Source organism: Phoxinus phoxinus (genome assembly GCF_949152265.1).
Source record: "Phoxinus phoxinus genome assembly, chromosome: 17".
NCBI classification, from domain to species: domain Eukaryota; kingdom Metazoa; phylum Chordata; class Actinopteri; order Cypriniformes; family Leuciscidae; genus Phoxinus; species Phoxinus phoxinus.
In genome coordinates, this window is record NC_136892.1 from 14746717 (window position 1) to 14759495 (window position 12779).

Genomic DNA, 12779 nt, shown 5'->3' on the forward strand with positions numbered 1-12779 from the left:
AACTTTAAAGGCAATTTTCTCAAGGTTTTGATTTTTTTGCACCCTCAGATTCCAGATTTTCAAATAGTAGTATATTGGCCAAATATTGTCATATCCTAACAAACCATACATCAATGGAAAGCATATTTATTCAGCTTTCATGTGATGTATACATCTCAAGTTAAAAAATGTACCCACATGACTGGTTTAGTGGTCCAGGGTCACGTATATATATATATATATATATATATATATATATATATATATATATATATATATATATATATATATATATATATATGATCAGTAATCTGTATCCACAACATAAATCTAACAATAGAATACAATTTATATTTGCATATAGAAAATCCTTATTGCTTATCGAGCATAGAGGTCAGTCAGGATGATGCGGTCAACATGGGTCTGCAATATATCCTGCAACACCTGGACAAACTAGGGACTTCTACAAACAAGGATTTTGTTTGTGGACTTCAGCTCAGCCTTCAACACCATCATCCCAGAACACAAGTTAACCCAGTTCTCTGTTCTAAAGCTCTATTTGTCAGTGGATCACCAGCTTTCTGACAGAGAGAAAACAGCTAAAGAGACTGGGGAAATTCACATCCAACACTGCTCTCCCCACTGCTCTTCTCCAACGGCAGCGCCAACGACTGCACTGCCGAAGACCATTCTATCAAACTTCTGAAGTTTGAACTACCATCATCAGCCTCACACACAACGGTGACGAGTCTGCATATAGGCATGAGGTTGAACAGCTGGCTGTCTGGTGCAGTCATAACAACCTGGAGCTGAACATGCTCAAAACAGTGGAAACACCCCAGCATTACAACCACTCACCGTCGTGAACAGCAATGTTGAAACACTGGAGTCATTCAGGTTCCTGTGCATCACCATTTCTGAAGTGGGTCAATCATATTTGCTCTATTGCAAAAAAAATAGAGCTGCCTTCGTCAGCTGAAGAAGTTCAACCTGCCACAGGAGCAGCTGATGCACTTCTACTCTGCAGTCATTGAGTCTGTCCTCTGCACTTCCATAACTGTCTGGTTTGGCTCAGCTACAAAATCAGACATCAGAAGACTACAGAGGACGCTTCGGACTGCTGAGAGGATTATTGGTGCTCCCCTGCCCACCCTCCAAGAACTGTATACATCCGGAGTGAGTAAAAGAGCTGGCAAAATCACTCTGGATCCCTCACATCCAGGCCACTTCCTCTTTGAACACTTGCGGTCTGGTCGGCGCTACAGAGCACTGAGCACCAGCACAGCAGGCACAAGAAAAGTTAAATGTTCTCCCCACTGTGCAATGATAAATATGTGCAATATCACTTATATGTATTTGACAATATCCTACCTCTTTTATTTAATTCACTGTCAATTGTATTCTACTCAGCTGTATATACAGTAGCACACCTGTACATACAAATTTGTCTATTTTTGTTTATTTATATATTATATACATATGTGTGTATCGTATATATATATATTATTTTTTTTACTATCTGTGTACTGTTGTTGTCTCTGTGTACTTTAGTATATTACTGCTTTTATTTCAGTCCATATCTTTACAAAAAGTTTTCACACACTACTGCACAAAGGTTTGGGGTGAATATTACTTTTGAATGTTTTTGAAGACTCTTCTGCTCACCAAGGCTTCATGTATTTGATCAAAATACAGTTAAAACAGTAATATTGTAATTCAATTATTACAATTAAAAATGTTGAAAATGTTGAATTTAATGTTGAAAACAGTTGTGCTGCTTAATATTGCACAATTTTTGTGACCTGAAAGTTCAAAAGAACAGCATATATTTTCAAACTTTTGTAACATTATAAATGTCTTTACTGTCACTTTTGATCAAATGAAAAACATTTTTTAAATAATTTCTTGACCCCAAACTGTGAACGGTAGCGTGTTAATAAATGTTTATGCATTCTTTTAAATGTACAAGTTTGTCGTTTTGCATTGTTAACTAAATATATTATTTTTATCAACTAAAATGATGTAATATCAGTACATGTATAATGGACGTAATTTACAAGACATTTCAATCGAAAGACAAAAACTATGAATAGGCCCTAAAACAAAATTAAATCTAAAATGAGCAATGATAAGATAAGATAAGTTTTTTTATTGAGTTTAGTGTCTAGTGACTAGTTTTCAAGTAACTAAGTAACTGGATTCGTACATCCACTTCACCAATAGTACATCCATACAGATGTCTCTGAATTCATACACTAATGTCTGATGCTCTTATGAAAAGAAGAAACTACAACTGTGTCAGTTTAACATTCAGCGAACAGCATTTTATAAATATGACCCGATAACCAGTTAAATGCATAAAGCGGTACTCGTCATTGGCAAGTTAGACGTGCAGGCAATAAAGTCTTGTTATATCAAAGAAAACGCCACTTGAGATTGCAGGCATTGAGATGATTCCTCTTTGGTCTGTAAATTGCTTTGATCTCACCAACGCAGTGAATACAGTCTTCAAAAAATGCACAGGGTTTACAAATATTGTTGTGTTGAGAATCATATAAATAGTCCTTATTCAATGATTCAATATGCTCAATTTCACCTCCCAAAAAACTGAAGGCCTTTTGGGAATGAGCAATGGGAACATTTCATTTAGATGTCTCATTGCTGGAACTAATGTCTTACCAAATTACAGATTTTCCATTTAATTTAGAGGCACTAATCTTCTGATAAATCTCCAATCATCAGTGTCTTTTCATTTGTCTCTTCATTTGTTTTCAAGAGTTTTTTCTTTCTCACCTACCTGATTCTTCATCAGTCTTGTGTTCGTTTTCAGAGTCGGTGAGAGTGAGAACCGAGTGGTCAGGACTGGACAGGCAAGAGCTGCGGCGGGACTTGAGGGGCTGCCCGCTCCACAGCTGGACGGCGCGCTCAGGGGTCATGATCCCCTCGGGGTCTGAGTCAGCGTCGGATCCGGCGCTCAGAGCGTATCTGTCCTGCAGCAGGCTCATATTGGAACAATATACACTGGATGACGGTTGAGGCTCACACATGCCCAGATCAGCCAAAGCGAAGCTCCCTGTAATGAGAATAAAAGTATTAAATAAATAAAAAGAAGAAAGTGTGTGTGGCTGCAAGGCATCTCTGACCCCTAAACGAGCTGGATGACTCTGACTAAGAACTGGCTTTGCTAAATTACATAATGACAACACAATCTTCATTCTAGCAAGTCTTCATTTTAGTGTGCAAATTAATTTAAGCTCTGTATTGTCCCAGTCATCTTCATTCAGTAAAGCAGTGAAAGGAATGAATTTAAATGATGTTACGGTGGGATAAAGACTACTGGCTGTTTTTACAGCTATAAGAACAAATGTATCACTATGCTAACCCTTTCAATACAAAGTATAGGAAATGTATAAGCAGTGGACCAAATTGCAGATTAATAAATAAAAAAAAGTAAAAGAAAAACGTTACACACTGTGAGAAAAGTACACACCCATTTAGTCTTTATTATTACTTACTATTTTTCCATATATTAAGGCAAACTATATAATACTAAAGTTTATAAATATACATTATTAAATGACACATAAAATTAACACTAACACATACGCGCTCGCGTGTGTGTGTGTGTAAACTATATATCTATATTAGCTTTTAAATTATATTGCATATATATATATTGCTTTTTGCATATTCATTTAAACTAATTATTTCATGTATTTAATCTATGCCCTTAGCAGAAAAGTTTTTTTTTAAATCTTGAAAGTTTCAACGTGTCCAAACGTGTAGTATATATAAAACAATGGATATACAACAGATATATGAATTCAGTTAATTTACATATGAATTAATGAGGGAACGACTATGCATTAATGAGATAAACATTAAAAGGACAGGAATATTCGTGAATTAGGAAAAACCACAAATCTGTGCACTGCATAAAATCACAGCCATTAATGACTTCAAAATAATGACTCACTATTACATTAGAGTGATGCAAAGCAGGAAACCACCAATCTGTAATAATAATTTCATAAGCAGCTAGAAACATTATGCTGAATGTGCATTGCATCCTACTACTCAGCAGGTTGGAGGAGCATTTTGCAAGAACATTTTGCTCAAATATGGGGGGAAAGCACAGTGCACGTCCACATAATACGATTGCACGACACAATATTTAATGAGGGTCGAGTTAACAGAATAGAGGGCACACAAGGATTTAAATAGGAGCAGGAGGTGTTGGGGGGTGGAGTCTAATCCCACACCAAGACATACCTATGCAGTGCATACCTGAAACGTAGTAACCAACGGCAACCGGGGCCAGCTCCACGTAAGCTGTAAGAACAAAATGTCCCTCCATCATCTCATAACATCATCCGCAACACAATGCAAAAGTTGCATTGTGCACAACAAACCTGCTCCATATAGCAGAAACTCCCTGGCTGTTTTTATGTGTGGAAAAGTCATGCGGAGCTCTCTGCCTCCCCGCTGTTGTGTGTCTATTCCAAAGGGAAAAATCTTCCAAGGTGTAAATTTGAGATAGTGTCTAACTGAACAGCCAGAAGGCATTCTAGAAAAAAAATATCCCAGAAGACACACTTTATAAAGAAAAAAAGGCCAAAAACTCAGCCTCCTCCAGCGCCTTGTCTGTTTAGACACAATTTCCCCCTTTTGCTCATACACCCTGGACATTAAAGTGAATATCCTTTTTCACCAGGTGCTAAAATCAGAGAGAGAGGCAAGGTCATTTGTTGAGGGAGGGGTTACCATGGCAACATAGCATTTTTCGCATGCCGTCAGGTACGGTGAAGCATTTCGGAAAAAATCTCTTTTCACTTCAATCATCTCTTTTCAGGCCTCAGACACGCCCTGATTGACAAAGAGTCCTGCTGTGATGGAGATGCAAATGTTAACACAGCCTGCTAAAACTGTGAGGTCCCATCAAAACATTCCAGGATACGAAAAACAAGAGACATGCTGTTTCAAAACCCCAATGATTTGAAATGTTCACATCTTCAGAGCACAGAGCAAAGACGATGGTTTCTCAAGTCCTACGTGTATGGTGAGAACTATCAGCACATATCAATTGTTCTTGCAGGGTGAACACATGTTTGCTGTTAATATTCAGATAATACAAGTAGATTTGGCTGAAAACCTGCAGGTAAAAAAAAGCGATGGATGGATGGATGGATGGATGGATGGATGGATGGATGGATGGATGGATGGATGGATGGATGGATGGATGGATGGATGGATGGATGGATGGATGGATGGATGAATGGATGGATGGATGGATGGATGGATGGATGGATGGATGGATGGATGCTTTTAGATAACTGGTCTTAATCTCAGACAGGTTTGTTAAATAGTTCGCCAGGTAGGTAAATGGCAAACCTACTTAAAGAGGTTGTTACACATTATTAAGCAAGTCACAGTTCTCATGCAATATGGGGAGGAAGAAAGATCTTTCTGAAGATGAAAAGCATGAAATGCTGCAATGTCTTGCAAAAGTAATGAAAACAACTAATATTTTGCTCAAAATTAATAGAGTTTGTCGACCTGTCAAAGATTTGTGAGTAATTTAGAGCACAGAAGAACCCAGTCAGATAAAGGCTTATTAAGGAACGTTTCTGTCAAATAAATAAATTGTATTAAAAAGGCCAGCTGTAAAACAAATAAAAATAAAAACACTGTTGAGCAGCAAACAGGTATTTGAAGAAAGAAAGAAAGAAAGAAAGAAAGAAAGAAAGAAAGAAAGAGAAAGAGAAAGAAAGAAAGAAAGAAAGAAAGAAAGAAAGAAAGAAAGGAATGAAAGAAAGAAAGAAAGAAAGAAAGAAAGAAAGAAAGAAAGAAAGAAAGAAAGAAAGAAAGAAAGAAAGAAAGAAAGAAAGAAAGAGAATATAATTAAGCACGCTTACACTGTTGTACTGAATACCAGCATGTGTGGATGAGGCTTTTTCTCATTTCCTGCTGGAGAAACAAATCCTCTCTCATAGAGAAGTCAGACATTCATGGTGTAAATGATGCTTTCTAAAAAGGCTAGAAGGCGGCTCAATGAAGCCTATATTACTTCATAAATGTCAGCCAATTTCAATATATCCTCCGACCTTTCTAAATTCCATCCCTTATGCTTTGGTCTTCGAGCATTATTGTCTATGTTGCACTTCTTTCTTTTTTTGTGAAGCCAAGCAGTCACGCTTTCCATCTCCAGAGATCAATACCATCAGGGTACAGAGGATGCAGTCAGCATACCCTGAATAATGGCGGCCCGCCTGACTGCACTGTTGGAGAATATAGCTGCTGTGGAAAAGAGAGCTTCCCCCAATTCCTCTAGCCCCAGCGTGGGCCATTTGGATCATTTTGATATCGCTCCGTGCTTGAGCTGACTGTCTAACGGCTGTTTTCTCGTCTGGGTCTCTTATTCATGAGAGCTCCTCCGACTCGCTCTCCTCTTTAAATGCCTGTGGTGACATCACAGCATTGCATCCCTTTGCTGTGCCACCTTTATTATTTATCCCTCTGCTTTCTTTTGTTTGCCTTTCATTCGCACAGCAACTGTTAAGACAGCAGCTGCTGTGTGTGTGTGTGTGTGGAATGCAGCATTTTCATCGCTGACAAAGAGGAAAAATGTACAGGTATGTGTTCAACAGCACTGGCATGGCGTCAACTAGACAGAACAGGTGAGGCAGCATCTTGTACTTAAAGAGTACTTGAAAGAGTTTGTTCCAATGTTATTTTAGTATCATTGACATATGATAATAGTTTATATATACACAGGGGTTGGACAATGAAACTGAAGCACTGGCCAATATGATGTTGGAGGTTTCACACCGCTGATGGCCAATCTTCCCTAATATACATTCCATCAGTCAAGTCAAGTCACCTTTATTTATATAGCGCTTTTAACAATATAGATTGTTTCACAGCTTTACAGTGATAATAGGATATTACAGTAACACAGATTGTTTTGGCTTTACTGCAGCTCTAGAATAAAGTTATTGCCCAGCTAAAGTTAGTTTTCATTGATTGATTCACTTCTGTTGCAAAGATCATTAGTTATTAACTTAGGGGGCGCTAACACGACACCGTTCTAACAGAAAACACTCAACGCGCTCCGGCCCACTCATCCGCACAAAACAGGGCCTGGTGGCTCGAGAACGCAAACACTGAAATAGATTCCAAGGTGCAAGCCTTAAAAAAAAAGAAAAGAAAAAAAAAGGATATCTCTGCGCAGACCACAAAACGCTAACCCGTGAAAACGCAGACGGCGTGCACATGCGCATCACGTGTTTGGTCTATGTGTGTGTGTAGGCGTGTAGTCCTTCTTTACAAACCAACCCTCACAACTACTTGTCTGGCCTTAAAAAATGATAATAAAGAATTATTTATCGCTTCCGCGTAGCCACGTGAACCGGAATTATCCCGACAACGTTTTAAAGTAAGAGCAGAGTGTGAAGGTTAAATAAGCAGAGCAATAGCACAGCTGTCCGTAAAATATTGCAATCCACACAACATAATGGGAGACATTTCAGAGTTCAAAAGAGTACAAATTGTTAATGTGTACATCTCACTGGCTCATCTGTGACTAAGACAGCAAGTCTTTGTGGTGTATTGAGAGCTATGGTGGTGTATTGAGAGCTATGGTATCCAGGGAAATGTCAGCATGCCACCCCGTAGGACTAACCACATCTAACAGTAACTGTCGACGCAAGAGGAAGCTGTCTGGAAGGGTCCAGGTACTAACTCGAGTTGTATCCAAAAACCATAAAACCACAGCTGCCCAACTCACTGCAGAATTAAATGTGCACCTCGACTCAACCCTGTTTCCACCAAAACTGTTCATCTGGAGCTCCACAGAGTCAATATTCATGGTTGGGCTGCAAAGCCAAAATAACTTTGGTCACTTGTTCCAATGCCAAATGTCAGTTTTTATTGGTGCCAACAGTGCAAATATTGGGCTGTGGACAATGTGAAACATGTATTGTTCTCTGATGAGTCCGCCTTCACTGTCTTTCCCACATCCGTGGGAGTTATGGTGTGGAGAAGCCCTAAAGAGGCTTAAGAGGCTGTTGCTGCCCAGAGTGAAGCACGGGGGTGGATCGGTGATGGTTTGGGCAGCAATATCATGGCATTCCCTACTGTGCTTGATGGGCGCGTCACTGCCAAGGACTACCGAACCATTCAGGAGGACCATGTGCACCTAATGGTTCAAACATTGTACCCTGAAGAGGGTGCTGCGGATCAGCATTATAACACACCAATACACACAGCAAGACTTGTGACAGAATGGTTTCATGAACATGAAAGTGAAGTTGAGTGTTTCAGTTTCATTGTCCAAACCCTTTATGTATGTATTCATACAGTATGTATGAAATGTCAAAATAAATTCACATTTTAGTTTTCACTTTTAGTAATTGTGTTGTGAATTTTTGTAATTTGTATTAGTTCTTTTATGTTTTAATAGTATTCATTCATTTGTATGTATTAGTTTTAGCTATTTGTAAGCATCATCCTCAGATGCTTTGTATCAGGTTTGACATTATTCCAAAGACAAGGGTCTCAAAGCTACCAAATCATTAGTTTTAAAAAACTAAAAGAGGGCAAAAGAAGAAAAAAAGAAGGAAAAACTTGCATTCACAGGCATGAAGATAATCAGGCTTTCAATAGGCTTATTTTAGACAGGTTATAAAGCACCATTTTTTCTTCATAAAAGAGCCCATTTTGATTGCCAGGCTAATTTGCAAGGCTTATGAACCCCTGGATACTTGCATTAGAGCCCATTAGGGTCTGGAGGGGGGGCAGAAATTAGGGTTCACTCCACTGGCTTATTTGCCTTGTGCAGAGTCCAGGTGCTGGGTGTGACTAAGAGTCTAATAGGCTACCTTGAGTGCAAGGAGAACAGCAAAATGCCAATGCCCTTTTCTCTGGAGATTTTTTATTTTCTTTCACTGAACAGCACATTTAGAATTTTTAATCCTTATAAGCTATAGAGGGAACTTAAAAAATACATAAATAAAAAAATGCTCATTTCAAATATGACTTGCTTTCGAGATTTGGCCAAACTATTCCTTTAAGTCTCCCCCCAGCTAAAAGAACATTTCTGAAACATGCCAGAATGAAGAATAAAACTAATCATTTTTATATATAAAATGTTAAACTCTAAACCAAGGACAACACTGACCTTGGTGATAGTAAAGACCAATACTAAATCTCCGAAAGATGGGCTGAGAAGAGGTGAGATGAACCCTGGCATAGTTTGTAGCAGATCCTTGAGCCCGTGCTTCACTAGATAACCAAAGCCACACACTGTGAGGGGCAAGATAAATAACAGGACTTTGAAACAAGAATAAAAGAGGTATTTTTCTTATCCCTATAGAAGATCCGTGTTGGGTCTCCTTTAAATGTAAAAAAGAAAAGAAAAAAAGATTATCATAGGATCAGCATTCAAGGTTAACATCTATTACCGTGGTAAGAGATATTCTACATCCACAGGGTATTCCGAGCATTTTACTAAAAAAAGATAACCAGCAGTTAAAGAACATGTATTGTAAACATTTATTTAATTCATACACTCCAAAAAATGCTGGGTTGTTTTAACCAAATTTTGCCATTGGGTTAAATTTTTAAATTACATTTTTGATCCAACGTTTGGGTTTGTCCATATTTGACCCAAAATTGGGTTAAAACAACCCAGCATTTTTTAGAGTGTACCGCATTGTTTCCCTTCTAATGTTGTGGCCAGGTTTGATGAATTAGAAAATGAATCTTTTCATAATGCATGTCTTTCCCAGGATTTAGTTTTCAGTTCACGGATTAATTTGTGGCTAATTGTTTGCCTTGCCACAAATGTAGCTCTAAATGTCTCCTATCCTAGTATATCCTAGTAATAAGCATGCTAGTAAGCAACTAGTTAATAGTGAGAATTGGACACCAAACTAAAGATTCTCAGATTTAGAGGGTATCCATCTATGCATTACCATTTCAGTCGTATCTGACTCATAGTGATTCTATGGCCATCTTTTGCCATATGCAAGAGACTGTCCATGAATGTTCTTGGCAATAATTTTTACAGGGTAGATTGCCAGTCTTTTCCAAAAACCTCCCCATAACATGGATTAGGACTCAAACTCACAAGCATTCACAACTACTGTCAATGTAGCGTCTCCAATTAAACCATACTGCATGTTTTTGGATTGTGGGGGAAACTGGACCTGCTGTGAGGCAACAGTGCTACCCACTGAGCCACTGTGCCGCCCTTAGAGAGCATATGGCTGACTAAATATAAGATCTTACAGAATGGTACAGTATTACTAATGCATTTAAAGTCATGATGTATTTAAATGGTAAATAGCTGTAATGTTTACACATTCAAACATGTCTCGTTTCTCGAGAACACCATGGAATATGATCCAACAGACACATGCAGTGACATGCAAACAACAAATTATGCTGTTATATAATTGTTATAAAAGATACCGCCTGCAGAAAAGAAGAACAGACGAGTAATTAAAACTACTTCTGTCAAATGAAATGTTAACATGATGTTTAAGTGCACCATTAAGTCCTTCTTACAATCTAAAGTACAACCAGGCAAAAACAATTACACACACACACACACACACACACACACACACACACACACACACACACACACACACACACACACACACACACACACACACACACACACACAATCGCCCAATAGTAACCTAAGGCTTAGCCCATTGCTCAAAAGCACAAAGGATTGCCCTTTGTGTGATTCGAACCAACAACACTGAAGTTTCCAGATCTTTTTAACCCACACAATTTTGTAAAAATAAAAATAAAATAAAAAATTATATACCAGATTGGAGCCTAAATGAATGCTAAAACTGTACTTAGCTTTTGGGCAACGTTATCTACCACGTCTTAAGTAAACGACTTAAGTAAAAAGGCATATTTTGCTTCAGAGAAAGATCAAGTTATTACATTTCCATTAAATAAAAAAAATTACTTATTTGCTTCGAAATAACATTTTAACATTAACAACTGGACGGTTGAATCATTCAGAATAAATGTCGACATAATTCTACCAAAGATTGCATTGCATCGACCATAGAGAGAGTGAGAGGGTGAAGAGGAAGATAATAAATGAGAAAGAGAGAAAGAAAGATGGCATCACAGAATGCAAGGTAGAGAAAGAAGTATGCTCATATAGTAAATGCAATACATTGTACTCAAGGTCAACATCTCCATGAATGGAAAAACCACCGCAGACATCAATAGCTACTGTATGCCAATGAGACAGTTCTGTTTAGGTGTCTGTACACCCGCTAACTCATTTTCACCATTCCCAGTGCATTCTCATTCTTATTCCACTTGAGCGCTCCCATCAATATTACATCTCAAGCACTGCCCATTACACACCACTCTCTAGCAGAGGCCTAATGTTCCTCTTCAACATGGAAATGATCTCTAATTGAGATGGAGACTCACCTGGACCCCCACAATATTTCAAAGTTCCTCTAACAGGCGGTGGGTGTAGGAATACGTTAGATCGGCATTAAAACATAATCTGCTTTTCATTGTCAGTTAAAGACCATGAGTGTTGCAATACTATCGCAAGCTCCCTCTGTCGGCTTTGATGGCCGCCGGCTGTAATATGGATGAAAATCCTATCAAGAGCTTGTTAAACTACCTACTCTTACTCCAAACAAATCGAAAGCCTGAAAGCGATGCAGTCACATTGGTATTGATCTTGAGCGACAAGTCCATATGATGCAGATCTAAAATTAGCCATCATGTGGGAGAGCAAATATCTAAATGGAAAAGTACAGACTAGTATTTAATATTCCTTTTTCTGTTTCCTCACTATTCCTTTAGGCTTTGCAGTTTACACCTGGAATTAAAAGAATAGTTGTCAGTATTTAATTAACCTCATGTCAGTCCAACCCTGTACATGAAAAATACAAATAAAATGTTTTAAAGAAGCTCTTACATCCATGTCGCTAATAAAGCTAATTTGAAGGTAATCAAGTTAAAGCTACACTGTGTCATTTTTTAAGTTGATTCTTAGCAAAAAAAAACACTCAAAATGATATGTGCTCAATAATGTATAATTACTTCTACCAACTAATCAAGTATTCTCGTAAGTGTAGAATCTGCCATTTATAATACATATGAGTGAGTCGCTCGAATGGCGGAAGCCATGTTGCGCCTCCATCTTGAAAATACATTAGCCAAAGTGGGACATACCTGGAAATTCAAGCTTCGCCTTTCGCGGTTTTACACTCAGTGGCACCGTGACGAATGTGAGGGGGAGATTACTCACGACTGCCGGCAGATTTGAAATAATACGGCCACCGGAGTTAAAACACCCTGGAATGGGAGGGGCTAGAAAATAATATTCAGTTGGTAGTCATATACAATTTCACCGCTATGGAAGTAATTCCTACACAGTGTAGCTTTAAGTTGGAGCTAATTAAGCTAAAAAAAAAAAAAAAAGCATAAAAAACTACTACAGTTCCAAGTTTTTGAAAGCCATATTGTCATGATCTCTGCCTTTGTTCCCCTTGTCTTGTGTGTACTTTTATGTTGCTTCCTGTTCTTCGCCATGTTTCGTAGTTCTTTGTAGTTTTTCTAGTTGTTTAGCAGTGTTTCTTGAGTTCTTGGTCGAGTCTTGTCCTACATTGCTGTATGTTTTGGTGTTCTCATTTTATCACCGTGTTGAATTGTTATTTTTTTTATTCTGTCATTAAACTAAAAATTAATTAATATAATATAATGTAATGTAATGTAACATAACATAACATAACATAACATAA

General features: G+C 38.1%; 1 protein-coding gene across 3 annotated transcripts in view; it reads right to left on the bottom strand.

Annotated features, from left to right (window-relative positions):
• Positions 1 to 12779, bottom strand: part of LOC306984181 (teneurin-2-like) — an 80661-nt gene that overhangs the window by 22766 nt on the left and 45116 nt on the right. For 2 of the 3 annotated variants that reach the window (XM_079585282.1, XM_079585283.1), the window contains one exon: positions 2777 to 3052. In XM_079585282.1, coding sequence (XP_079441408.1) covers positions 2777 to 3052 — 276 coding nt within the window. Of the gene's footprint in view, positions 1 to 2776; positions 3053 to 9157; positions 9283 to 12779 lie in introns of all 3 variants that reach the window. The other variant, XM_079585284.1, reaches the window with a different exon arrangement.